Source organism: Chaetura pelagica, unplaced genomic scaffold (assembly GCF_000747805.2).
Source record: "Chaetura pelagica isolate M959 unplaced genomic scaffold, ChaPel_1.0 scaffold130, whole genome shotgun sequence".
Classification (NCBI taxonomy): Eukaryota; Metazoa; Chordata; class Aves; order Apodiformes; family Apodidae; genus Chaetura; species Chaetura pelagica.
This window is the reverse complement of record NW_009951915.1, coordinates 909,335-935,510: the sequence shown is the minus strand read 5'-3', so window position 1 is coordinate 935,510 and position 26,176 is coordinate 909,335. Positions and strand designations below refer to the sequence as shown.

General features: G+C 45.8%; 1 protein-coding gene across 1 annotated transcript in view; it reads right to left on the bottom strand.

Annotated features, from left to right (window-relative positions):
• Positions 1-6,005: 6,005 nt before the first annotated feature.
• The window catches only part of CCDC13 (coiled-coil domain containing 13), a 32,855-nt gene continuing 12,684 nt past the window's right edge, over positions 6,006-26,176 (bottom strand). The window contains exons 4-15 of the mRNA XM_009994563.1: positions 25,737-25,826; positions 25,342-25,458; positions 23,362-23,466; positions 21,575-21,739; positions 19,312-19,488; positions 17,580-17,786; positions 15,919-16,037; positions 13,510-13,593; positions 12,598-12,726; positions 9,921-10,075; positions 6,686-6,800; positions 6,006-6,165 (exon numbers count right to left, since the gene is read on the bottom strand). Coding sequence (XP_009992865.1) covers positions 6,006-6,165; positions 6,686-6,800; positions 9,921-10,075; positions 12,598-12,726; positions 13,510-13,593; positions 15,919-16,037; positions 17,580-17,786; positions 19,312-19,488; positions 21,575-21,739; positions 23,362-23,466; positions 25,342-25,458; positions 25,737-25,826 — 1,623 coding nt within the window. The remainder of the gene's footprint in view (positions 6,166-6,685; positions 6,801-9,920; positions 10,076-12,597; positions 12,727-13,509; positions 13,594-15,918; positions 16,038-17,579; positions 17,787-19,311; positions 19,489-21,574; positions 21,740-23,361; positions 23,467-25,341; positions 25,459-25,736; positions 25,827-26,176) is intronic.

The following is a 26,176-nucleotide window of genomic DNA, read 5'->3' as shown; positions in this document are numbered from 1 at the left end:
TGTCCCCGGGCCAAGGGAAGCACAGGAGCCCCTAAAAGCAGGGGTCAGGTCTCTTCTCAGGGGTGTTTCAGTGTCCTCCTTTGAGGCCTGCAAGAGAAGGGGCAGCCCCAATTACCTCGAGGGCTCAGCTGGTGTTGCACGGGGATGGGGAAACTGAGGCACGGAGGCAAAAGGTGCGATGCTGTGAATTCCTCCCTGCCCTGGCTCAGGCTGGGAGCTCAGGGGTTGCTGCACCTCTGCAGCCCATCTCTGGGGCCTCCTTCTCAGCTGTTGGCATCTGCAGACAAACGAGGGGATGGAAAGGGGGGGCCGGGTTGGGTTGGGGTCTCTGTTCTGATGGGATGTGCAAGCACCAGTCAGCCTGGAACGAGTCACTGCTCAGCACCAGGCAGGGCACTGAAACACCCCTGAGAAGGGGTTTTGGGGGGAGACAAGTCATATTCTGGGCTCAGGAGGGAGGAATTCCAGGGTGGGCACCTCTTGGGTCAGCAGCTTGAGCAAAAAGGCTCTTTTTTTGTTGTTGTTGTTGTTTTTAGCAGCATTTTTAACTTGGTGAGCAAGGAGAAAGAGCCTCGGTGGTGGCTCCACGACCAGCACCTAATGAGCCACTTTAATTTGCAGCAAGCAGGGCAGGAGCCCTGGAGCATCAGCCTTCACCCCCTGCCCCAGGGGTTCAGCTCTTCAGACCTTGGCATAATTGACTGGGGTGCTTGGAGGAGAAGTGATGAAGAGGTGGGTGCAGAGAAGCACAGATGCCATTCATCACGCTCCTGGTGTTTGGGGAGGGCAGGGGTTCATAGCCAGGAAACCTCAAGGAGCCTCTGCAGGAGGGAGAATTGTGCCTGTCCCCCTCACCAGTGGGTGCAGGAAGGTCATTGTCACCCCCCCTGGCTCCCAAACCCACTCCTCCCCCCAACCTGCTCCATGCAGACACCAAACCCAGCCTCAAACCCCTTCTTTCTGCTGCTTCCCAAACATGTGGAAACTGGGACCTCACTTTTTGGGATGAAAAGGGGTTTTTCCAGGGCATGGGGGCCCAGAGGGCAGGAGGGTCACAGTCCCATCCTGCTGCTCTCCCAGGCCATTGGTACCCAGTGGGTTTTGGGCAGATCATCAGAGTTTTATTTCATTTTTATTTTTAATTTTTAATCTTAAGTAATTTGTGATCTTGCTGGATTGAAAAGTGCAGCACAGGGGGAGGGGCTGGGCAGCCGTTTTTCATGAGGATCTGGAAGCTGTGGTGATAAAAGTCACTTAGCTTTAATTTACAGACATTATAAAAAAATTAGGAAAAAAAAAAAAAAGGAAACTGCTCTTGATTTCTAATATAATTAGATTTATTTTTAATGTGACCAGCCTGCCTTCCTCAGCACAGGAATAAAACACACCTCTGTGTTTTATTGCTGCTGCTTCATGGCAAAGGGATGTTTATGGCTTTGAGCTGATTTTAATGGTAGTTTTTTTCAAGGATCTGGCAGGTTACTGGGAGTTGTGGGACACCAGCTGAGGCCAAGGCCCCTCTTTAGTGCTGGAGAAAGTGAGTGGGAAGGTGGTGGGGTTCAACAAAAGGCTCTCAGCTACGTCCCAGTGAGGCTTGGACAAATTGGAGATGTTTGATGGGGACACCAAAGCAGCCTCCTTCTGCCTTGTGCAGCTGTTGCCCTGCTGGTGGAGGTGACCTGGAAGGAGAGAGGGTTATAAAAACCCACAGGGGTTGTTTTGTACTGCCTGAAGTTGCCCCATCAGGTTGCCCATGCAAACATATGGCTGGGAACATGTCAAACCCACCAGGACTTCAGCAGGCACCTCCCTGCCAGCAGGACAGCTCAGGAGGTGGGGATGTGTGCTCCATCCATTCAATCATCTGTTGATCCATCCAAGGTCACCCCCAGGACCCCTCTCAGCACCTCCAGAATGGCTCTTCCTGCCCCACATGGCACATACCAATCCCATCAAAGGTCCCAGGACCTCCTGCATCACCTGGAGAAGGACTCTGAATGCTCCCACCACCTGCCAGGGCCAACCCAGCATCGGGTCACAGCTGACTGCCTTCAGCTCATCTCACAATGAGAAAATTCCTGAGAAAATGCCCCAATTAGGTCAAGGAGGTGGTGGGATGACACCCCCACCCCCCCTCGCTGCCACCCTGAACCCTGCAGAGAACTATTCTGGCTGACAAAGGAGATGCTCTAAAGCCCAGGACTTCACCCCCTGCTTGCTGATGGGTTTCAGAGCTGTAAGTGGAGACGCGTGGGGATTGAGGTGGCATTTGTGGAGAGAGGCCACCCTGTCCCCATGGGAGCAGCCAGCTTGGAGCTGGGCTGGGCGGGGAGAGGACAAGGGGAGAAACCCAATACCCCTCTTGGCTCAGTTGTGGCTTAATTTAGAGCACAGGGGCCCTGCTGGAGTGCTTTTCCATTTAGAGCTGAGCCTCATTCCTCTCCTCATGCAGGGGGAGAGGGCCCTGTGGCCAGCAGGGCAGCAGCAGCTGGTGGCTCTGGCTGCAGGAGGGGGTTGGCAAAGCAATTCCCAGCTTAGTTCCCCTTTGCCACTCCAGCTTCCTCCCCATCTCACCCACGTGAAGGGCTGAAATGTGTCTTCTCACACCTCTAGAGCCTGGGGAGGGGACAAGCCACCCACAGCCCCAGTGTGGGGCTCTAAATGGGAGGTGTTCCAGTAGGATCAGCTCTGACCTGCTGGCTGATCCTCTGCCACTTGGCCGAGCGGAGCCTGGGGCAGGGAGATCACTCCTCTCTCCACACTGTCTGTATTTAACTGCAACTTAATTCATGTTAAGGGCACTTTGGAAAGGTGCACTCTCCCAGTGCCTGCTCTTCGCAGGTAGATGCCTGAACACTGGGCTGAAAGGAAAGCCATGACAATTCAGCAGAGGTGATTAATTCCCAGAGGTTCAGCTGTGCTTTTAAAACCAGACGCATCTGTCGGGCACTTCCTGACTGCTTTATGGAGGTGTTTTGCCCAGCTCCAGGGTAGGAAACAAACTTTGGGTCAGTTGAGTCCTTGGGTCAATATGAGTCCTTGGAGGACTCATATTCTCAGCAGACACGGGCTAAAACGTGGCCAAATCCTAACGAGGAGCATCCATGGCCTCAAATGCAGCAAAATTAACCTTACACTGTTCCTCGCAGCTGAACTGTCTCCACCAGGCTGTGCCAGCAGAGCTGGGTGTTGTCACCACTTGCTTGTCACCACCATGAGCTCCACTGAGAGACTGAAAAAACTCAGAGCTTATCAAAAAGCAGCCTGTGAGGTGACTTTCTGCTGGCTGAAGGCTGTCCCAGCAGGGAAATGCTGGGAGCTCACACTGCTTTCATCTAGCAAGGATGGGCTGCAGGCTGAGGCCAGAGAGATCCAAACGAGAACTGGAGCACAAGGATTTTAATGGGCTGGTAATTATCCATGAGGACAAATTTCCAAGGGGAACAGGGGGTTGTGGAGGTTTGAAATCAAGCGCAGCTCAGAGATGTGGTGGCTTAAACAGGACATCAAGGACATCAATGCATGGGGGTGGGTTTGTAGGCAGTGAGGGAAGTATTTTCATGTTTTGTATGGGCTGGGGGACATGGGGCTGCTGCAGCCAGCTGAACCAGGGCTGCTGCTGCCAAGATCTGATGGGGTTTCTTATATTCAGTGATGAAACAAGATGTAATGCAAGAAAATGGGTCTCAAAAAAACCCCTGAGAATCGGTTGCTACAAGAGTCAGCACAGGGAGAAACTGAAGGCAGGTCACTCTGTGGAGTGCAGAGGGAATTTATTTCAAAACTAAAGTGAAAACTCAGATGATCTGGACAATCTGGCCTGTGTTCAGAACCCCCCACCATTCTGTGATGGAGACAGATCACACATTTCCATGAGAAACAGTTACTTCCAGGTACAGACTCTCTAAATAAACTTTCACACTGTCTTAGTTCCTTCTTTGTCAAGGAGTCTGGTGTGTGTGTACTGGTGAGGGGAAAAAAACCAACAAAGAAGAGACAATGCTTCTGTGCAACCCTAAACAAGCATATGTTGAAAGAAATGAGTGTTGCAGCACCATGTGGTAGCCAAGCCAACCATATGTGTTCTGGAACATACAGCCCTCCCAGTTTCTTCCCTGTGTTTCATGGGTTGGTTCCCAGGCATTTTGCTGCAGAGTGGTATGATCTTCACTGCCTCACCACGGGACAGGAGGCAAATGCTGAGTGTGGGTTAGAAAGGATGGCAGGCTGCCTCTCCTGTGCTTAAGTGAAAATATTATTGATTCACACTTCTGGGTAAGCGAAATCAGAATCTCCAGCCTCCAGCTACCAAGTCTGAATTTAGCAGCCACTGCATAGCAGAAGCTCCACACCTCTGCCACAGCTCAGGAAGCTTTTCAAAGGGGTCCCCTCACTGCTGCAGGTCCTTTAAATACCTGTCAGAAGTGGAGGGGGGGGTTTCTTCTCTTTGGTCTGCTCACTCTTCTCCATGCTATGTAACCATCAGGATGGAGTTGAACCAAAACAAACCACAGCTCACTTGGATGACACTGTGTCTGTCTCTTGACCCAGGAGTTAGGATCCTTCAGGTAGCTGGGAGGATTGTGGGTTGCAGGATGCTTTCTCCTCTGCTGCTGCTGTCAGGGTGAGCAGCAGGAATCTGGAAATGAGCTGTTTTGGTCCCACCTGATGGCTTTGCTGAGCTATAGGCCAGAACACAGCTGTTAAGCACAGGGAGGGTTAACTCTTAGGGGCTGAACTTATCCTCAGCTCCCACCTCCTCCACCAGGAACTCCAGGAATTGTTTGATGAGAGAAGTCTCTGAACCTAGCAGGAAAAAGACAGGGACAACACCAGCCTCACTGCATCTGGAGTGACTCCTGCTCTGCTCTCTCTGCCTCATCTCAGTGCAGTGGAGCCAGGACCTGATCTCTGTGCTGGGAGAGGGAGAGGAGGTTTGCTGGTCCATAAATCCACTTTGCACTGGTGGTGGCTGGGGTTAAATGAAGAGGCTGACAAAGCAGAGCAGAAAAAGAAGAGCTTTCAAGGCTTTCAACTGAGAAACAAAGCAGCACTATCCAGAAATGACTAGCTCTCCATTTGCTTGTGATCCCCAAGCTGGCTGGCCCTGCATGTTAATGCCTTCTTAGCTTGCACTTGGTCTGCTCATCATGCTACAAGAGAGAAGGACAGAGGGTTTTCAGCACCTCCAAAAGTCCCTCCAGCACTGCAGGGAGGACCTGCCTGCCTTTTGTTAGCATTTCTTCCTAGTGAGAACAAGACCTGCCTGATGGATGCAGAGACCCAGAAACAGGGACTTCAGAACCCGGGTGGCAAATTTTGTAGGAGATGAGCTGAATTGAAGGCAGGTCTGACTGGCTGCAGGGCTGATCTGCACAGTCTGCCTCTCCACTGGAAACTCCACTGAGGTTCAGAAAACTCTGCTGCCAGTACATTCAAGCAAATAACCAGCTTGGAATGGTGAGTGGAATCCCCCCAAAATTCACTTGCTGATATTCACAGGCCAGGCTGATCCACAGTCTCAGTACTACAGGAAGCCTCAGGCAGGCAGGCATCAGTGTTGCTGATCAAAACACCACTTCCTTTGTTCCTGGCTCGACTTTGGAAGGGAGCTGGCATAACTTTTGTACAGCAAATTCCTTTATGAGCTGATAAAGGCAGCAGCATATTGAATAACAAGCCCTCTTGAGGAAAACTGTGTGGAACCTAGGGAGGTTTTGCCCCAAACCACACTGCAGAATTGCAGCTTCCTAAACTGCACCAACCTACAGCATGTGCAGTCTGAGAGCCAGCTGCTTGCTAACTCCTGCAGCCAGAACCTGCTGACATGCAAAACCTTCACCCTTTTTGCATTTCATCTCCATTTCTCATCCTCTTCTGGTAATGCTAAAGAAATGACATGATCTGAGGCTGCCAAAACTACACAGCCACTGCATTTCAATTCATGGGCAGGATGCCTGGGCTCTCCCCCTGCTTTGCAGTCCAAAGGACTCTGAATATCTTGCTTAACTCTTCTCCTGTTTCTGCTGCTGAATGGCCTGTAGAAAGATACCCTTCACTTGCTTCATTGTGTCCTGATACAGTTTAAAGTCTTCCTCTTTCTTTCTCACAGTCGTTTCCAGAGCTGCCTTCAGGGCTTCGTTCTCATCCAGCTGGATCGAAAGCCTAGGAAGGAAACAAAAGGAAACTTTCATGTGAGCTGTGGAGCTTCAAAGCAAGTTAGAACAGTGCTCAGCTCCAGGGGAGACAACACTGCAACACATGAGCTCTGGGGATTTCATGGCAGGCGTGAGAAAGGACAGACTTCACACTTGTTCCTGCTCTCTTCGGGGTAGAAAAGAGTATTAGATGACCAAGATACAGATCTGTTTTGATAAAAGTTTCTAATTTTACTTTTGCTAATAAGCTTTGCAATCAATGCAGAAGGGAAGAGACAAAACAACAAAAAAAAGGTGTGTTCCTTGCATGTCTTCTGTGTCGCTCAGCATTTTGCATTAGCTTAACTCTTTCAGGTATCTGCACAATGGTCAGGAGACTTGTGTATGAACGAGAGAGACAAGCTCAGACCAGAGGATCTGTGACTTCCACAGAGTTTGTTGGGTTTTATCTTCTGAGGAGTTACAGGAGAGCACTGAATGTGAGCTCCTGTGAGTAACAGAGCAGGGAGGAAGGGAAACCACCAGACCTTGTGCTCAGCTCCTCTATCTGTGATTCCAGAGGCAACTTGGAGAGCTGGGCTGCAGGGAGATCCTTCCTATCACTCACATTCCGGGTGAGCTTGGAGTGATGGGCAGACTGACCTGTAGATTTAATCACAAGATAGGAGTTTTAGTCAAACAAGTGACCATTTTCACAGGGCACCAGACTGAGTAAATCTCAGGTAACTGAAAAAAATACTAAGGAATCTGTTCAGTTCTACACATAATCAAAGAAGATACTGTAACTATACAGGACAGACTTCTATTTTAATCTCCTTTCAGCAAAATTAAAACATGGTGAGTTTGTATTTCAAGGCTAAATGCAGTAATATGTCTGCCTACCTATTTAGAGAAGAAAAAACTTAAACTAAAATATTTAAGGGCCAAAGCAACTGGTGACAGAAACAGCTGAAAAGTTTTATTTTTATATTGATCTTGTCATTCTGTTTCACTTAAGATTATGGCAACAGTTGGTTCCAAAATGCCTGTGAAAATGTTTGTGTGTGGCACACACTGAAACAGCTTTTGTAAAGGACTTTGATCCTCAGCACAAACACAGGTTAAACACAGTAAAGCACTTAAATGTGTACATCAAACTAAAGGTTTGAAGTGTCCAAGGTTCTAAATCTGGAGTGTTTTCCTAAATGAAGGCCTGCCCAAAACATGCAGCACTGCTCCTGTCATTTTAAGGAGATACAAACCCTTTTTTTCAGGGTTCTAGAGAAAGCATAATTCAAACTTACTACTGAGACTGAAAAAGCAAAAAACCTGTGAATTAGCCAGTGAATTGATACATTGCAAGAAGGCTCAGAGAAGACAGGCAAGGATGATGTGCTCAAGAAGCTCAGAAAGGAACATGGGAAGTGACCACAGCTATTGCAGAGGATGCTGAACTTATCCCAACACCAAGGGGACTGGAGGGTGGTCTTTGCTGTAGATAAATAGCTGAATCAGTTGAGTAACTGTAAATGGCTTTCTCTGAAATAACCAGTGGAAAGTATTACCTACCTTGAGCCAGCCAGACCAACAGGAGGGAAGTGTAAACATGGCTCAGCCCAACAAAGACTATAAAAATCAAACAACCAGCAGAATGAACTTTGGAGAAAACAGGTTTGACCTGGTTTTAACCCTTATCTTTTTTTCTGGCCACTGGGGACACCCAGCAGGATGACAGTGAACATACAAGCTGGCAACAGGAATCATCTGTGTTGTGAGTCAACTATGTATTGCAATTGTTGCATTGTGCTTGTGTTGTGATTTCACCACGTTGCTATATGGCTTTTCCAAGTTAAATTCCCACATAATGTCAAATGTCTTCATATAGTTTAATTTGGTACTTAAACCACTAAATCCTCCCTGTGTGGAATAGCCCTGGTCAGAGAGTATTTGACAAAAACACATGAGAACAAAAGGCTCTGTTGTTTAACCAAAAAATGCCTTTGATCTTGAGGTTGTTTTATATGACTGAGGAAAACCTGCTGTTATTTACCTGTTCTCCTCAGAGATTGTTCCTTGCTAATTAGAAGTTTGGATAAGAGAAAAAACTGAAAAGCATGAATAATTTTAAAACACAACTGGGTGGTTTCTAGCTCCTCAGCACCATTATCTACTTCCCTTGAATTGAAGAGACTAGAAACATCAGATTAGCAATTAGATCAACTCTCTCCAATTTCATGCTTTCAGAAAGAAAATATTATGTTAATTAGCAGGTTCTCTAGACTCTATTTTATATTCAAGCTTTTCATTCCTTCTTATTTCTTCAACTATTGGGCATGAAAGCATTTAGATAACCTACATGCTCTGCTGAAGAGATGTGCTACAGACTTGTAGACTCATTCCTTGTCCCAACTGCAGAGAGTTTTGGCACATCCCAAGAGGCTGAGCTCTCTTCAGAGAAGGGTGCTGAACCAGACTGGTACATTGTCATCTTATGGACTGGGATCTGGGGTGTTCAGCCCAGAGACAAAAAGGCTGAGGGGAGACCTCACCACTCTCTACAACTCCCTTAAAGGAGGTTGTAAAGAGGTGGGGATCAGGCTGTTCAATGAAGTTACAAGTGATAGGACAAGAGGTAATGGCCTCGAGGTGCACCAGGGAAGGTTTAGATTGGATGTTAGGAAGAAATTATTGACTGGAAGGGTTGTCAGGCCTTGGAACAGGCTGCCCAGGGCACTGGTGGAGTCACCATCCCTGGAGGGAGTTAAGAGTCCTACACACAGAGTACTCAGAGACATGGTTTAGTTAAGGACTTGTCAGTGTTAGGTCGATGGTTGGACTCTGATCTTGAAGGTCTTTTCCAACCAAGGTGTTTCTGTGACTTAGAGAGGATTTCTTCTTATTAGTCCCACTGTCAGTCTGTCTCTACATTTGCTTCTAGTCCTTAAGCAAACAACGTTAACGAACTAAGTCTTTAGTACGAACCTGCCAGGCTGGAAAGAACAGCCTGCTTCCCCTGGCTATGAAATGCCAACCTCCCAGGGGTGAGTTACCAAATGGCTTCTATAGCACAACAGCTTGACCAAAATGGCTCAGGGCCTGGAGAGTTTATCACTATATCTCTTTCCTGTTCCTACTGTCCATGTCCTGGCACATTGAAGTCTTTTTACTTCATGAAAACACATATAAGAAGGGAAATGACTGGAAAAATTTCCTTAAGAATATGGGCCATTTTATTGGTTTAGACACTTTACAGAATCTGAGTCCTTAAGCAATAAAAGGATCTGATCAGGGAAATAAAAAATTAACATCCACCATGAATTCTTCCCCTTTAACTATGCTAGTGAGGCTTTCATATTTATAGCAGGAGATTATCATGTTCATGGGGTAATAAATTACACCAGATCTAATTACTTCATCACCAGCAATAGTTTTTCATAGAAACTGACAGGCCTTAAATTGGGATGTGTCCTTTCATTCTGCTCTTCACCTTCAGCTGAATCTCCCAGGCAGAAGTGCAAAGGGAACACAGCAGTGGAGATGGTGGCAACTCAGGGCAGGGTTTTTTTCTGTAGACTGTCATCCCATGAAAACAGCACATTGCAAAAGTCCTGGTCCCACTTCAACCTGTGGCAAATCCCTTATGGAAGAAGTGGGGCCAGGAGTAGGTCCAAATCTCCACGTGTCAGGACAAGCACTCATAGATAAGAGCCCCAAAGTTGTTGCTGTCTATTAAGCACAGAGGTGGGAAGGGGGACACAGCTGTAGGGAAGGGCTCCACCTCACCTGCCTTGCTCCTCAGGGGAGGTCTCTGTGCACCTCTGTTCCTCCCTGGATCCAGCTGCAGCTTCTCAAGTTGCTGTTCCAAAACGACCCGGTGGCGTCGCTCTTCCTGAAGCCTCTTCTCAGCTTCCAAGACTTTATGGTTGCCTTCCTCCACCCTGATGTGCAGAAAAAAAATAGGTAATTCAGCTTATTTTTGTTACTTTGCTACTACCAAGCATCAGTCAGTCTCCACACTGAACCCTGCTTCCTGCTGCATTGCTCCCAACAGAAGGAAAAGGAGAACTTTCCATGCATCCCAAGGCTGAAATCCCAGTTTCATTGTTCCAGATGACATCCTCAAAACCAGAAATTAACTAAAAACCAGAATTAACTAATGAGTACAGTTGGAAAGAATGGGCTCATTAATGGAGGTTGCCCAGAGCCCTTCACACTTGTCTGGATTTACCACTCAGATGAGCAGGCAAGATGCAGATCCCTGGAGAGAGGTTGTTTATTCCAGGAATAATAAAGTGCTTTCTTTTAAACATACTGGGAACATTTGGAAGGAAAAGAGTTTATAAAAATACTGTATTTAGCTGGTTTGCACGAGTTACCTGCAAGCAAGAGAAGAAACTAGATGCTGCCGATACTCGACTGTGGAAGGAAGTGAGTGGAAAAGAAACTGATGGTTCCCTACCTGCAAGCAAGAGAAGAAACTAGATGCTGCTTTTAATAAACTTGGCCATTCAAACTCGACTGTGGAAGGGAGTGGAAAAGAAACTGATGGTTCCCCCTCCCTTCACCCCACATGACATCTTAGAAAACTAATGACAAAAACCTGATGTGTGCCCATGGATGCAGGGAGTGGTGCCTCTCATGTGGGGCAGCACCTGGTACCAAATGACTTAAAGGAGTTTAAAGCTAGAGAGAAACCTGCCTGGGCTCACTGCAGAAGAAAAGAATTTCCTTCTTGACCTCACAGGTGATTGCTGATTAATCCCTGAGTTAAGAGGCTTGATTAGTCTTATTTCCCTCCTAGCTGACATAACCAAAAAAAAACCCCAACATTACAAGCATAATAAAATGATACCACTGTCTTAAAAATCTAGCTACAGGCAAGACTCTGACCTGCTGTGGCAGGGAATGGCCAGGCTGGTGGCATCTTATGAGAAATGATGTTTCTCCCAGTGGTTCTGAATGCACTGAACTTTCATGTGACCAAGTGTCAGCACCCACGCTAGACAAACAGGGAGAAAAAATGACAAGCCTAGCCAGTTTTTATTAAATCTTCTGCCAACAGGAATAACTTAAAAAGTTCCTCTAGCTCTTCCCCTTTTCCCAGCAGGGTCCAATCCTACCAACCATTTAAAATGCAGCATCTTCTGTATATTCTGCTCTGGAGAATATTGGGAAACACAGCCATAAATTCTGGCAGTTGCTGTGGGAAAACCCCACTCGTGTAACCATTCCCAGTGTTCCCCTCTTGACTTCAGCATGCAATACATTCCTTTTTTGACCCACACTCTGACAAGAGGGGGAAAAGGAGGAATGTGTGACTTTTTTACATACATCCATGTTGAAATATGACTGGATGCTGTATTAACCTGAGGCCTTCCAAGAGTTACTGCACACAATCTCACAAAATTTGCTTTACCTGCAGGAGCTCCTGATAAATGTGTGATAACTGTGGAGCTGCTGAATCATCAGGCTGTGGTACATTTTACAAGCAACTGTGCTTGTCACTGCCTCTGTGTTCTTCATTATCCTATATTCACAATGGCCCCATTTCAGCTGGCACTGACACCTCCATCCTCACCTAATTGCACAGCTCTGTTCAAGTCATTAGGCTTACAAACATGGATAAGATTCTCCCAGCTTGCATTTCCAGGATTTAGCTGTTAAAAACACTTCCACTGCAGTTATATATATATAAATATTTTTCTGACTGTGATTAATTGTACAGGACAAAAGCTAGACAAGTGAGAAATTATGACTATTGTAAAATAAAGCAAGCAAGAAATCAAACAGTGCCTCCTGTGTTCAAAAGCACACAGACAAAACTACATCTTCCTACAAGCTGCAATTCAAATTTGGGTACCAAAGAACACACATTCTTTACCCAGGGAAAAAAAAAAAAAAAAAAAAAAAAAAAAAAAAAAAAGCAGTTGAAAAGTGTCCCAAGAGAAAATCTTCGCTTTCTCTGCCCACAGTTTGCTTTAAACATCATCATAAATTGAATTGAACAATAGGAAAAAAATAATAATCACCACTGTGCTTCAGTTAAATCAGAAGAAATTCACTTAGAAGAGGATACAGTGAAGCTTAAAAGACTGTGAAAAGCTTTTGGAAGAGAAGTCAGATTATAACTATAATTACAGTATTTACTACTGATGAATAATATTGCTGCCTAACTAACACCACACCTATATAAATACTGAATTCTAGTTTTATGAAGGTGCAGAAAGCTCCAAGATTGCTGCATTTTTCCCCTGCCCTTTGTTGTAAAAGAATAAACAGAAAAATGAATCACCAGTGAGGCAAAGGAATCGAGCAGAAACATTTTGAAAGCCCCTACTTGAGGAAAGGATCCCCCTGGCAGCCTGTGGCACACTGTACTGCCTCCTGCAGACTCTCACATGTCCCAAGTGGTCCTTAATCCCAGCATCCCACCAAGGATCCTGGCAGAATCAGGCACTACCTTTTCTGCAGCACAGTGACCAGTTGCAGGAGCCTGTCTCTTTCCACTTCAGCAGCCTGGCACAGAGCCCTGTGCTCTGTGATCTGTGTCTGCAGCACTTGTAAATCCGGGCTGTCAGAGCCAGGGAGCCTAAAAGCAGCAGAGGTGGAGAGTATGATTCTCATTCCACAAAGAAAAGAAATAAAACAAAGGCAGGATTTGAAAAACACATAAAAATACCATGGTTTGAAGACCCAGCCAGAAGGCAGAGGCAAGCTCACTACCTCCCCCCAGCACCCATCTCCACACTGCAACAAATGGGGCTGAGGTATTTGGAAAGAAAGGCCCCGTGAGCTTCATTGGAAAGATTTTTTCCTTCAGAGGGATGCTTTCCCTTCCCAGCACCCCTGAAAACAACCTTCCCCCTCTGATCAATTCACTATCGCTGCCTCTCCCCCCATTGCTACTGCCCAAGGACAAACAGCCAGGGACTGGGTTCTCCAAAGTGCTGGGCTAAGCTGTTCAGTGGCAGGCTATTGATTTTCCCCCACTGAAAGGCTTCAGGCAGCATTAGGACAATGGTTGTTCTTGTGCCTAAAATGTGATGAAAGGAAGGGGCAGTTTTCCCATGTATCCCATTATTATGTATTTCATGACTTCTCTGACCTCTCGGCACAGGAGCATGGAGGAGTTACCTCCTTTAGAGAAAAAAAAAAGGAGAAATCTTGGTGATTGGGGATTTATGGGGCATAAAACTAGCAATTAAATAAAAAAACATTAAGACAGCAAGAAGACACGAGAACCTCAGGTCGACAGGATGGTGAAAGAAGCTGTTTGCTGCAGAACTAAGGCAGACAAGGATAAGGATAAGGCTTGCCAGCAGCTTCTGGAGCATGGCAGGAAACCTCTTCTTTATGAAGTTTACATACATACCTTCCAGGTGTGATGTTAGCACTGGGAAGGGAAGGCTTAGTAGCTGCTGACTCTACAAGAGTATGGCCCATCTTGGACACTGTGCTGAGAAGAAGACAGTTTAGTTAGACACTGAGCTCCACAGAGGGCAATCCTCCAAGAACTCGGGTCATTTTGCAATGTCTGTGTTTATTGCTGCCTTGTAGGGAGAAAGACTCCCAGAGCCTCCTAAGCTGGTATCACATGAGCTTTGCATACACAGAAGCTCAGCTTGCTCCCTGACTCCAAACCTTGCTGTAAAAACACATTTTATTGTGCTTGTTTGACAGTGTTGGCATGCTGCATGCTTTCCTAACCAGTGGAACCCCTGTTCTGTAACAAGTGCACAACTTTTACTTCTGAATGCCTTTTTAAAATACACTTTCTGTAGTTTTCTGAAGCCTTCTACTTTATGGAGAACCTCAGGAAATTCTGCCAGGCTTCAAGCTGTAAGAGAAGTCAAGTGATAACACTAGAGTAACACTCCCAATTTGGATGAGTTGTATGCATAATTTGGGGCCTCCAGGAAAGCTGGGGAAGGTCTTTTTACAAGGGCTTCTAGTGAGAGGACAAGGGGGAATAGATTAAAACTGGAAGAGGGGAGATTTAGGTTAGAAATTAGGAGGAAATTCTTGAGTGTGAGGATTGTGAGACACTAGAACAGGTTGCCCAGAGAAGCTGTGGCTGCCCCATCCCTGGCAGTGTTGAAGGGCAGGTTGGATGGGGCTTGGAGCAGCCTGGTCTGGTGGGAGGTGTCCCTGCCCATGCAGGGAGGTTGGGACTAAATGATCTTTAAGGTCCCTTCCAACTCAAACCATTCTGTGATTCTATGATAATGGTATATGTGCTTGGGACATAAAATTCTAGTGTGTGTTTGCTTTCCAAACTTGAGCTCAGCTGCCTAAAGGCAAATCCATCTAGACTTGGCCCATGTTTCCTTGTCTTTAGGCTGCAGCAAACAGAGGATGAAGCCTTGATATCATGGAATAAGTAGAGCTGCCTTCTAGTCTAGGAGTGGTTAATCCTAAAAGCAAGTTAAGGTTGATAAAGACAGAAGTGGTCCAGTCTAACAGGGCAGATGCTTCCCTGACGTCTCCAAGGGGCTCTTGTTCCTATTTATAGCATTTTTCGTTTCATCTTTCCTGATAGGAAAAGATGATTCACTCAAGTAAAATGGAAGAGAAATTCATCAGTATATTAAAGTTAACAGAATGAGTGAGCCCTGCTGACCAAGTTATTAATGGCTCTTGCAGTTTCCAGCCTCAGTCGTTGCCCACCTGACATATCAGCTGTTTTCATGACAGGGCTGTGCTGGCCACATGTACAAGCAACCACTTCTGCATTGCACTTTGTGGCTTCTACAAAGCCATTAACCAAGTTTGTTTTCCTGCTTGCCTTCCTGCCTACCATCAGCAGAGATACCAAGTAAAAAAGTTGATAAAATATGGGGTTTATCCAGGAAAGTGCAACTTATGCAGAGTTAGAAGTGGGAGAATAAAGTCAGTCAGAAGAGTGTGACAATGGAGATGAGGAAACTTCAAATTAAGGTTTTTTTTAACTTTACCTTTTTTAAAATGTTGTACTTATGCTTTACTTATACTCAGGGATACACCTGGTAATTTTAAAGCCAAACACAGTGTCTAAAGTAATGTGGGAAGTGTGTTGTGTTAAAATTACACAGAAGGAATCAGTTGCAAATTCTACTTGATGAAAAATTTCCTCCTTCCTCAGAAGCCTCAAAACCTCATTGTCAATTAGACCATCAATTCTTTAGCAACAAACCCAGCATTTTGTCAGGAAAGGATATAATTTGCCCTGATATTATGGTCCCTTTCCACAGCCAGAGTGACCCTGTGTAAACAAAATAGAGCTGTATTAAGATTAGTGTAATTTACATGATCCTCAGCAAGGCTTTAAAAAAGGGTGTTTGTTAAGAACAAACGATGTGGTGTGTTCTCAACATTTCTGCAAGTAAATCCTACCCAAAGTGTGTTTATTGATTGAAATAATGCCCCAGTGATTTTGTGCTTACCTATAATGGAGTTCTGTGTTAATTCTCCAGCCTGCTCTCAGAAGTCTGCTCATTAGAAGCCCCATTTCTCATAAGAGAGAAGAATCACAGGCACTTAAGCTAACCACATAAACATTATCTGAGCTGGAGAAACAGAATTAGCTGCACTGCCATCATGCCAAATGTAGTAATGTCTGCAAGTCTGTATATCTTTCTGTGTTCCAGGATGAAGGTCCAAGAGATAAAGTGATTAGAGATTCCCATGGAGTGTAAACACTGCCACAGCACACAGCACTTGTGGTTTGCTGCAGTTGTCTGGGAAAACCACACTCCTGAATCACTCCCAACAATTTTAAACACTGCCATGAAGATCTTCTTACCGAGCAGATTCAATCCTTCCAACCTGATTGCTGCCTGATGCCAGAGTAAAACCTTCTGAGTGCCTGGGAGGTGGTGGATCAGCAGCTCCTGAGCTGTCCCCTTGATGGGCAGATTTCTTCTGTCAATGTTGGAGCAGGTTATAAAACCAATTAAACACTTCAAAGGAAAAAAAGCCAGAACTTTTGATTCACAGGAACCTCCTCAAAAACTTTTCTCTAGAGGTCCCTTCCTACTCTGACAACTCTGTGATTCTCTTCATTGCAGGATGGAAACACAACAAAAATATCAGTAAAAAGTGTAGTTCCATGTGAGGGTGCATGTGGTGTTGGTAGAGAACCCACAGCACAGCCCCACCACTACCACTGCCAGCAGGGTTAGTTTGTGTCCCCAGCCCCAAGTTTCATCATGGATTCAGTGCCCTGCCTCCTGTTACTGAGGTATCTGAAGGGTTCATGATCTCACCACAACCCTACAAGGGTTTCTGTCAGTGGGAATGGGATGTCTAAATGTTCTAACAAAACCTGACTGTAAGATACAGTTTTAGGCTGAGGGAGCTGGAGCTGTTCAGTTTAGAGAAAAGGAGGCTGATGGGGGGGTCTCATCAGTGCTTATAAATATCTAAAGGGGGTGTCATAAGGATGGGGCCAGACTCTTCTCAGTGGTGTCCAGTGACAGAACACGGGGCAATGGTCACAAACTGGTAAACAGGAGGTTTAACCTAAGCATAAGAACATACTTCTTTACTCTGAGGGTAACAGAGTACTGGGACAGGCTGCCCAGAGAGGCTGTGGAGCCTCCATCCCTAGAGACATTCCAAACCCACCTGGACATGTTCCTGTGTGATCTGCTCTAGGGGATCCTGCTCTAGCAGGGGAGTTGGATGAGATGATCTCCAGAGGTCCCTTCTAACCCCCACCATTCTGTGATTCTGTGATACCAGACCACAGGAGAAGTCTTTGGCAGGTTACTGGACAGCTCCACCTCCTGTGCCCGAGCTCTGGCAATAGCACCACTTGACTTATGTTAGTTTGCAACACCAGGCCATAAAAGTTGTAAACATTTTTAAGACACTAGTCCATAAAGGGCCAACTTTCCCAATTCTTTCATCTGTACAAGGAAATTTCCATATTCCTGAGACCCAGTGAACTCAGACTCCAATAGCTTGGAGATCTGAAGGAGAGGAATATTTTTGAAGTGACATAGAGTGGGAGATGAGAATAACCTACTAGGGATCCCATCACTCCATGAGAGAAGGTAGCTGGGCACGTAGCAGCCTGCTGATGCTGGCCTCACCTATGTTTGGTGGCTTGCCTTCTTCAGCAGCCAAGGATGCTGAAGAGTGAGAAGTCCCCATTGCAGCCCACCCTTGCTGTCAGTCATGTGACAGTCTTGGCATGGAGCCACTTCTGGATTTGATTGATAATTCTATGTTTTCTGCTGCTTAAACAGCTTGAAGAAACATCATGTATAAAGAGGAAGGAAACCTAAGAGTTACAAGAGAGAATTCCTGCTGTATCATTCCATCAGGAGAGACAGTCAGTAGGACAGGTATTAGTGTCTCGAGCTAGCAACCATCTCAGATAACAAGGGAGACAGAAGTGGAAGAGCAGATCTAAACTGATTACAAAGTGTGTTCCTGTAGCTGATTTCTTCTGTCTACCTGAAGTGTGAGTTGCTCAATCTCTTCTTCCAGCTCTTTAACCTTTGCTTCTCGTTCAGCCACCATCAGTCTGAGCTGCTCTACAAGGCAGTTTTGTTTCTGAACCTCACTGTTCAACTGTTGCCCTAGCATCTGCTGGGACTCCTTGTTCTTCTCATCTTGCTGGCTCAGGTGCTTTAAGATCTCCTGCATTTGCTCCTGTTGGCTCTGAGAAAAGAGAAACAAGGAGTGAGATCTTCACTTCTGTACACGATGATTAAGACTCCCTGGGTGTTTTACAGCATCCAAGACCCAGCTGGGAATGCTGGGCCAAGCCAACCCCATTCCTTGTTGTAAGCACATTGATGTCACTAGTGCTACTCCAGGAATTTGGTCCATTATGTTTTACAGCTGACATCACCTTGTCTTGTTCTCTGCACAGCACATCCACTTGCAGTGCCCAGACACATGTGGCTGGCTATGGGCAGCCTGTTCCCACTGGCCCCTCTTGGATTTTAGTGACTGGATGGTGCAAGTAGATAAGATCTGAGCAATGGAGAGCTTCAGTTTGCTGGCAGCTTTGCTCCTGAGTGTAGCAGCAAAGAGAGCAGGAAAGGCTGGCCTTTGGCAAAGACTTTTTCGTAAACTGGATATAAGTAAAGATTTCAATTTCCTTTTGTGGGAAATTAGAACATTATCAGATTGTGTGATGGTGACATTCAAAGATGAGGGTTCTGTGGGGCCACAGCTATGGGGTTAGGATGTTTTACCAGTGGGTCTTGGAGTTTTTCTCACACTGACAAACCTCACGCTTGTTGGACAGTTGGTTCTGTCAGGCCAACAAACTCCAAGCAAGGTGCTGCTTTGACATAAGGGATAAAAGAGGTAACCATTCCTTCCCAAATAAACTCACATCTTTCTGAAATAATTTTAGTGAGAATGCTCAGACTTAGCAAAAGTAACAACTACTATTTGGCTCCTCTGACCTGCTAGTCAGGCCAGATACTTGGTGTGCAGAAAGGACAATGCCACCTTACTCATAAACATATCTTAGCTAAAACCTGTGTACAGAGGTAAGGAAATATTAATTATTTGAAATTTGTGAGGAGCTGGATCAGGAAAAAAACTACTAAGAAGTGGCATATTTTCTAAAATATATATATATTTCATTATTGTAATTGGGAAACCATGGCAGGACAAAAAGATCCTGCAAGACCAAGCCATCTACCTCAGTGTGAGTCCCCGCTAATGCTCTTGGTTTTAAGGAGGCCAAGAGGCCTCTCAGCTCCAGCTACTCCAAGTGAATGTCTGCAAGGTTTAGTACTCATGGTTCAGCTTGTGAGTTTTGGGCTGTGTAACACAACAAATTAAAGTGCAAGATTGCAGAGATTCTCAGAAAAAAAGTAATCTACCAACAGGGCTGAAAGCAAATCAGAAAATTAAGTCCAGCTTCATGGGTCAGGAATGAAGCCCTTCCTCTACCTACTAGACAATCCTGTTTCAATCCTTCTGCAACACATTCCTTGCATCACTTGCAGCTTAGAGCCACTTGGCTGCTGTCTTTGTCTGATCCAAAATGAAGGGCTTTAGCTGGCTACAAAACCTCTGGCTGTCACAGCTTGATTCATCAGGCCCCCCATGCACCCTCAGGTTGTCTGTGTCATTTTGTCACTAAATGACATCATGTTTGATCACTCAGAAAAACAGGGTTGGTCTGCAGGGGCTGGGACCAGCACCAAGAGTCAGACTGTACCAGTAAGGCGTCGATGAGCTCATCGTCGTGCTTCCCTTTCTCCAGCAAGGTTATGATCTGTCCCTTCAGGGTTTTCACTTCACTGCTCAGTACTTTGTTCCTGGCTTTGGACGCATCAAGTTTTTTTTTCACTTCCTCGTGACTTTTCTGGAGAGCATCATGTTCCCCAGTGAGTTTCTGCAGTGATGCAAACACATCACAAGGAATGACAGTTAGAGCCTATCGTCAAGCCCCGGGTGCTTTGGTCAGCTAAAGAAATCACACACTGGCTGGAAGAAGCCAAAAAAATGGACCTTTTATACCAAATCATCCCTAAGAAAGTAGAAATTATAAATGCTACTACTCACTGCCTGCTTGCCAGCATCAAAAAAGGCCTGTCTGCTCAGCAATACAAGTGGATTAGGTTGATTCATGAAGTGGCAGGAAGCAAATGATAATTTTGTCTTAAAATCCAATTCCATATGCTCCTGCTTTTTCACCTGCATCCTCAGCCTCCATGGGGAACCTCTCTTCCTTCCAGACATGGGGTGGTGATATCACACTGACTACTAAAAGCTGTCTTTGGCATGTGCTGCCCCCTGAGCCATGCCTTCCCCTTGATAAAGGCAGGTCAAGGGAGGGGATTCTCCCCCTCCATTTGGCTCTCATGAGACCCCCCCTGCAGTGCTGTGTCCAGTTCTGAAGGCCCAAACATAAGAAGGACATGGAGCTCCTGGAGAGAGTCCAGAGGAGGCCACAATGCTCAGAGGGCTGGAGCAGCTCTGCTCTGGAGACAGGCTGGGAGAGTTGGGGTGTTCAGCCTGGAGAAGAGAAGGCTCCAGGGAGACCTGAGAGCACCTTCCAGTGCCTGAAGGGGCTCCAGGAAAGCTGAGGAGGGGGTTTTGACAAGGGCAGGGAGTGACAGGATAAGGCGAATCGTTTCAAGTTGAAAGAAGGGAGATCTAAGTGACATATTAGGAGGAAATTCTTTCCTGTGAGGATGGTGAGACCCTGGCTCAGGTTACCCAGGGAAGCTGTGGCTGCCCCATCCCTGGAGGTGTTGAAGGGCAGGTTGGATGGGGCTTGTGCAGCCTGGGCTGGTGGGAGGTGTCCCTGCCCATGGCAGGGGTTTGGAACTAGATGATCTTTAAGATTCCTTCCAACCCAAACCATTCTGTGACTTCATGATGCTATGAAACTAGCCAGGGTGTATGTCAGCAGTGAGACAGTCATGGCCAAGAACAGGGGAAGTTACTGTGAATGGAGCCTGAAGGACAAAGGCAGAGGTGGAACTGTGCAGGTTGCAGCTGTTGAGGAAAGCCTTCCCTGTGCTGTGTGCCTGTAGCTATGAATCTTCTCTTTCATTCTCACGGCCAAGAATGAGAGGTGTGGATCACCCCACTGCTCACTCTGTTGCATGGTCACGTTGTGGTGACAAAGCAGCATCTAATCAAGCTCAGGGCTGGTGCCAGATGGCCTCTACAGAAGCAAATACAGGGAAGGAGCACAGGGAGGTATGTTTTGCTAACCTGAATATGTGTAGCTGACTCCTACCCTCCATGTTTCTTGTGGACATAGGTCTACAAATCCTTTCCACCTCAGGATTTACTACCTATGCCACCAGCCATAGCCTCATTCAGCCCCTGAATACTGTTTATTTTTGGAGCCACCACATGTCTTGGAGGGTAAGAGCCATTTTCTGAATGCCTCTTAACAGGGTGTCTGGTGTAATTCCCAACTTTCTCCTGTTCAAAGGTAGAAGCCCATATCCACAGCTATATGAGGTGTGAGGGGAATGCTTGCCTTTAACATGGCATGAAGAATGTACATCTGGCCCCAGATGTGAGGGGGATGCTACAGAGTCTGGATGCAGCTGTAGCAGAGCTTATTCCTGCATGTGCCTTCAGTGTAAAGCCAGCAGCAGCTGCATTACAGCCCCAGGGCTCCTCTCCCTCTTTCTAACATCACACATGGAGCACAGTTGTCAAGTGGCCACATTTCAGGTCAAGTAGATGCATCTGACACATGAATTATGCAGCAGAGGGGGAGACTAAATCTTGACCTGCCAAAGGATTCCTGGCCACACAAGAGAGCAACACAGAATTCAAGTATGGAAGCTTTTTGCTCAGTCTCTGAACCATAGCAGGACTTCCTTCAGCAGATCAGGTGGGTTTCTGCAATGGTTTTCTGGGAGAGAGGTCCCCCTAAGGTCTCCTGAAGGGAAGGGAAGTCATTACACACTATATACACCCAAACAGGACCCTGTCAGCTCACAGGTTTTTACCTCCAAGGCTTCTTTCTTTTCTTTTTCCAAGCTGCGAATCTTCAACAAGTTCTTCTCTTGGGCTGACAGCTTCCTTGGATCAGTAAGTGCCAGAAACTCCTCACCAATCTCCCCCAGTAATGTCCTGGTCTTGTTTTGACCCAGCTGACTCTCCACCTCTCGAACCTAGAGGACAATAATGACAAGTTACCCAGAGCCTTTCCAAGGAGTACAGTGGTCCAGCATCAAAAAGGACATAACCTAAGGGAGCTCCAAGTGCAGCAGCATGTTACTCCTTCACCTTCTCGTGGTTAACTAACACAGAGCACTGTCTGTTCTTTCAAATTTCAATTTGTTAGCTGCTAACAAAGATGAAGATGTCTGGGGCATCTGTGCAAGGAAGGAAAATGACACCAGACACGGAGACTCAGGACACATGGGAGATCTGTGCCTTGTTGGAGTCACATATGGAGGCCAGGCAGACACTCCAAAGCACCTCGAATACCACTGAACACACACGTTGGCAGCAGAGCAATACCTCAGATCTCCTCCAAAAGAGCAGACACCCACTCACCCATATACATTTAAGCATCTTGAGCAGAATCACCACCCAGGATCTAAGGCACAGTTCACAAGCCTGACTGTGTTTCAGATGTCCTGGGATACTGGAGACACATAACACAGGATCTACAATTCATCCATACTCCTCTGGAGAGATGACCTGAGGGACACCCTAGGGCACCTTGATTGGCATCAGACACCTATATGTGGTCAAGTGAACTCAGGTCTTGCATCACAGCTCTTCACTATAGATATTTTATAGCCAGTAGAAGGAAATGAGCACTGTTACAGCATAGTTTCTCTGCCCTCTTCTGGAGGTGTCTTCTAAGATAAGATCCACCTACTTCACTTTTGAGCCAGTGACTGTATTTGCAAGACCCCACTGACTACAGAAGGGGCCTGAGGAGACTGGCTCAAAACAGAAATTTGGACATTACAGTTGAGTACAGTTGGGATGAATCCCAGCCAGGGAGCCTAACAGAAGGGAAACATAATTTGCTCAAGGGAAAGTAGAGGTTAACAACTTCGGTCCATCAGAGTGCAAAAATTACAGTTTGTTGGACTATAATTAACCAGCAGAACACTACATAGCAAATTGCCTGAGCAAAGTTTTATCGAAGATGCAGACAAAACTGGCTCCTTGTCTCAGGCTGACATTTCAGCTCATCTGGGCCTTTCAGAAGACTCAAGAGTTAAAGATTTTCCTGAAGCTCCTGGGGGAACAACTTGAAAATTGTATATGGCCTCAATTCTTCCCATCTGACTTCAGGCACTGAGTAAAGGAGCTTCAGTGAGAGCACAGGCAGTGAGAGCACAGGCACTGACAGGGCTCCTTCTGTACTCAGTGGGGAGAGGCACCTTCAAAATATCCCAGGATTTGCCCTAGGCTGCCATGGTTTTCCAAGGTCACTGCACTCTCTACTTTGCCAGAGATGTGAAAGATTCCCAGCTTCAATACTGAAGCTGGCATGTTTGCAACAGGGTAATTAATATTGTTTGCAGGAACTCTGAAAGACCCTGCACACAACAACACATATTTAAAATTGAACACCCCACACCATGCACAGATAGACAAAAAAACAACTACACAAGTTGCCATGAAGTGTTTCATTCTAACAGTTGTTTTCTTCAACACAGAAAGGACTGGCCCAGGACAGTATCTTTACCTTAAACTGAGGTAATATCTGTCCTTGGAAAGAGCACCCCAGCACACAGCTTAGATGGCACCATGCAGGGTCTTCACTCACCTTGTTCTGGAGAACAAGAATTTGCTGAGCTCGTCCTCGCCAGCCCCCAGAATTGACCAAGAGACTTTGGATGTTCACATCTTCACCAACTTCATTTGCTAAAAGCTGTGAAAAAGGGATTAATATCAACAATAAGGCTAGGCTTAAATCCATGTGCTGGGGAGAGAGGAGGAAAAGCTGGTCTCTCTAGCAGTAAACACAAAAGAGTGGAATTATACATAGTGGCCTGTCTCTGATACCCAGTAGTCCATTGGTGTAATAAGCTCTTCAGATCATTATAGTGCAAGGTCCTGCACCTGGGCTGGGGCAATCCCAAGCACAGATACAGGCTGGGTGGAGAATGGATTGAAAATAGCCTGGAGGAGAAGGACTTAGGGGTGATGGTGCATGAAAAGCTCAACATAAGACACCAGTTTGCACTGAAGCCCAGAAACTAGCTATGTCCTGGGCTGCATCAAAAGGAGCATGTCCAGCAGGGCCATGAAGTTAAGGATTCTCCCCCTTGCTCTTGTGACATCCCACCTGGAATTCTGTCCAGCTCTGGAGCCCTCAGCATAAGAGGGTCATGGAGCTCCTGGAGTGAGTGCAGAGGAGGCCACAAAGATGCTCAGAGGGCTGGAGCAGCTCTGCTCTGGAGACAGACTGAGAGAGTTGGGGTGTTCAGCCTGGAGAAGAGAAGGCTCCAGGGAGACCTGAGAGCACCTTCCAGTGCCTGAAGGGGCTCCAGGAAAGCTGGGGAGGGACTTTTGACAAGGGCAGGGAGAAGACAAGGGATAATGGATTAAAACTGGAAGAGGGGAGATTTAGGTGAGACATTAGGAGGAAATTCTTTAGCGTGAGAAATTCTTTAGTGAGACCCTGGCCCAGGTTGTCTAGGGAAGTTCTGGAAGCTCCATCCCTGGCAGTGTTGAAGGGCAGGTTGGATGGGGCTTGGAGCAACCTGGTCTGGTGGGAGGTGTCCCTGCCCATGCAGAGGGGTTGGAACTAGGTGATCTTTAAGGTCCCTTCCAACCCAAACTGTTCAATGATTATTACAATACTGGTGGTTGGAAGGAGCATGGGTTTATTTGTTCAGGTGGGTAATTAAGTATTTAGGTAAGTCTGAGCATTATTCTTTGCTTGTTTAAAACATGTGAAGCCATGTTTTCTTGCCTGCCTATGGAAAGTGTCAAATTGTATTACCTGACTGTATAGCTGGGTGTCAAACTGTGCTACTTTTGTAAAAAATAGGATTTCAAATCCATCACCCAGGTTTACAAAGCATTGCTAACAGCTTTCAATACACACCATTATTTTTGATATAATGAATACTTAGCCAGAACTAAACAGGAACAGAGTAGAGAGACTATCTTAATGCATATCTTTGTAGTCAGGAACGAAGCCAATCTTTCTTGCACAGTTCTGACACAGCCACATTAACAAGAGCTAAAGTTAGTATGAAGAGGATTTAAATTATTTATAAAAAGGTCAGGAGAGTTCTATTTTTAGGATCATATTCTCTACTCTGATCTGCATTGCAGGTCTCTTAGGTGAAGTAATGAAACCAAAGGAAACAGAGCACACAGCAATGCATTAAAATCCATCCTGAATCCAAGAGGAAAAGGTTACTCTGGATGTCACTCCAATACACTGTACAAATATGTGCTTTAGCTCCAGCCTGGTCTTTAATCTCACTGAATTCCATGGGACTGAAGCCTACATTAAAAGTAAATACATAATGAAATGTCTTGGAAAGGAGGAATGGTCCTGAATGTGTGCTTCAAGTCAGTCACAACCTTATTTTGCTGAACTGAGACTTTCAAACCTTAAACAAATCTTTTTCCCAATGCAACCACCCTGTCCCTCTTTACCTCCTCACAGTTCCCCGGAATACTTCATGGAGGCTTATCAAAGCTCAAAGGAAAAGAAACCTCCTCTGATTTCACAATAATAGACCTCTTGGACAGGGTGCCAGCCACAGTATGTGTCCCACAACAGTACCTTTTGGGTCATCTTCAGCTCCTGTTTTGCAGCCTGGAGCTGGTTACGATAGTCCAACACCTTCAAGTTGGCTGTGGTTAATTTTTCTTGCAATGCTTTCACCTCTGGACTTTCAGCCTTTGAAGAGAGGAATATACTCAGTAAGAACAGAATCCTCAGGGTAAAAAAGATGAAGCGATTTAAGATCCACAGATCCATCAGGATCACAGAATCTTTTTCCCTAGACCCATGCAAATGCCTTCCTTAATTTTTGGGGCCATAGAGAAGGTACAAACCGGGCAAACCGGTCACAAAACTAGTGACATGGATACATCCTTGTCAAAGGGAAAGGACTGCACAAGAGGAGGGAACCAAGTATCAGCTTCTGATTTCCTCTCTTCCATCACAATTCATACCAAGTTTCCTTCTGTCATCTTCAGGGCTGATTGCTTGATTCCTGCATCACAACCACCAAGAGACTGTATTTTTCCTACAGCTGTCTGCAGCTGGAAAAGAAAAAGAAAGGTGAGGTTATTCTAGAATAGATACAGTGAAGAGCATAGTGCCATGGAAGATTAATTAGAAAAAAAGCACAACAGCAATTTTGATAAGCCTGAATGTTTATTTATTTTAGAAACCCCTCCTCCCACCATTTCATGCCAACTTGTTTTTAGAATACAATCAGTAGGAAAGCATATAATCTTTCTTGATATAAAGCAGCATATGTTATTTTCCTGTGGAAAAACTTCAGTGCAAAGGTCTCTGACTTGTTGAGGTGGGATCAGTTATCAAGTATGGAGATTCCTGTGAGATTTTATCACAGAATAAAAAGTTATGTGTATATATATATATATAT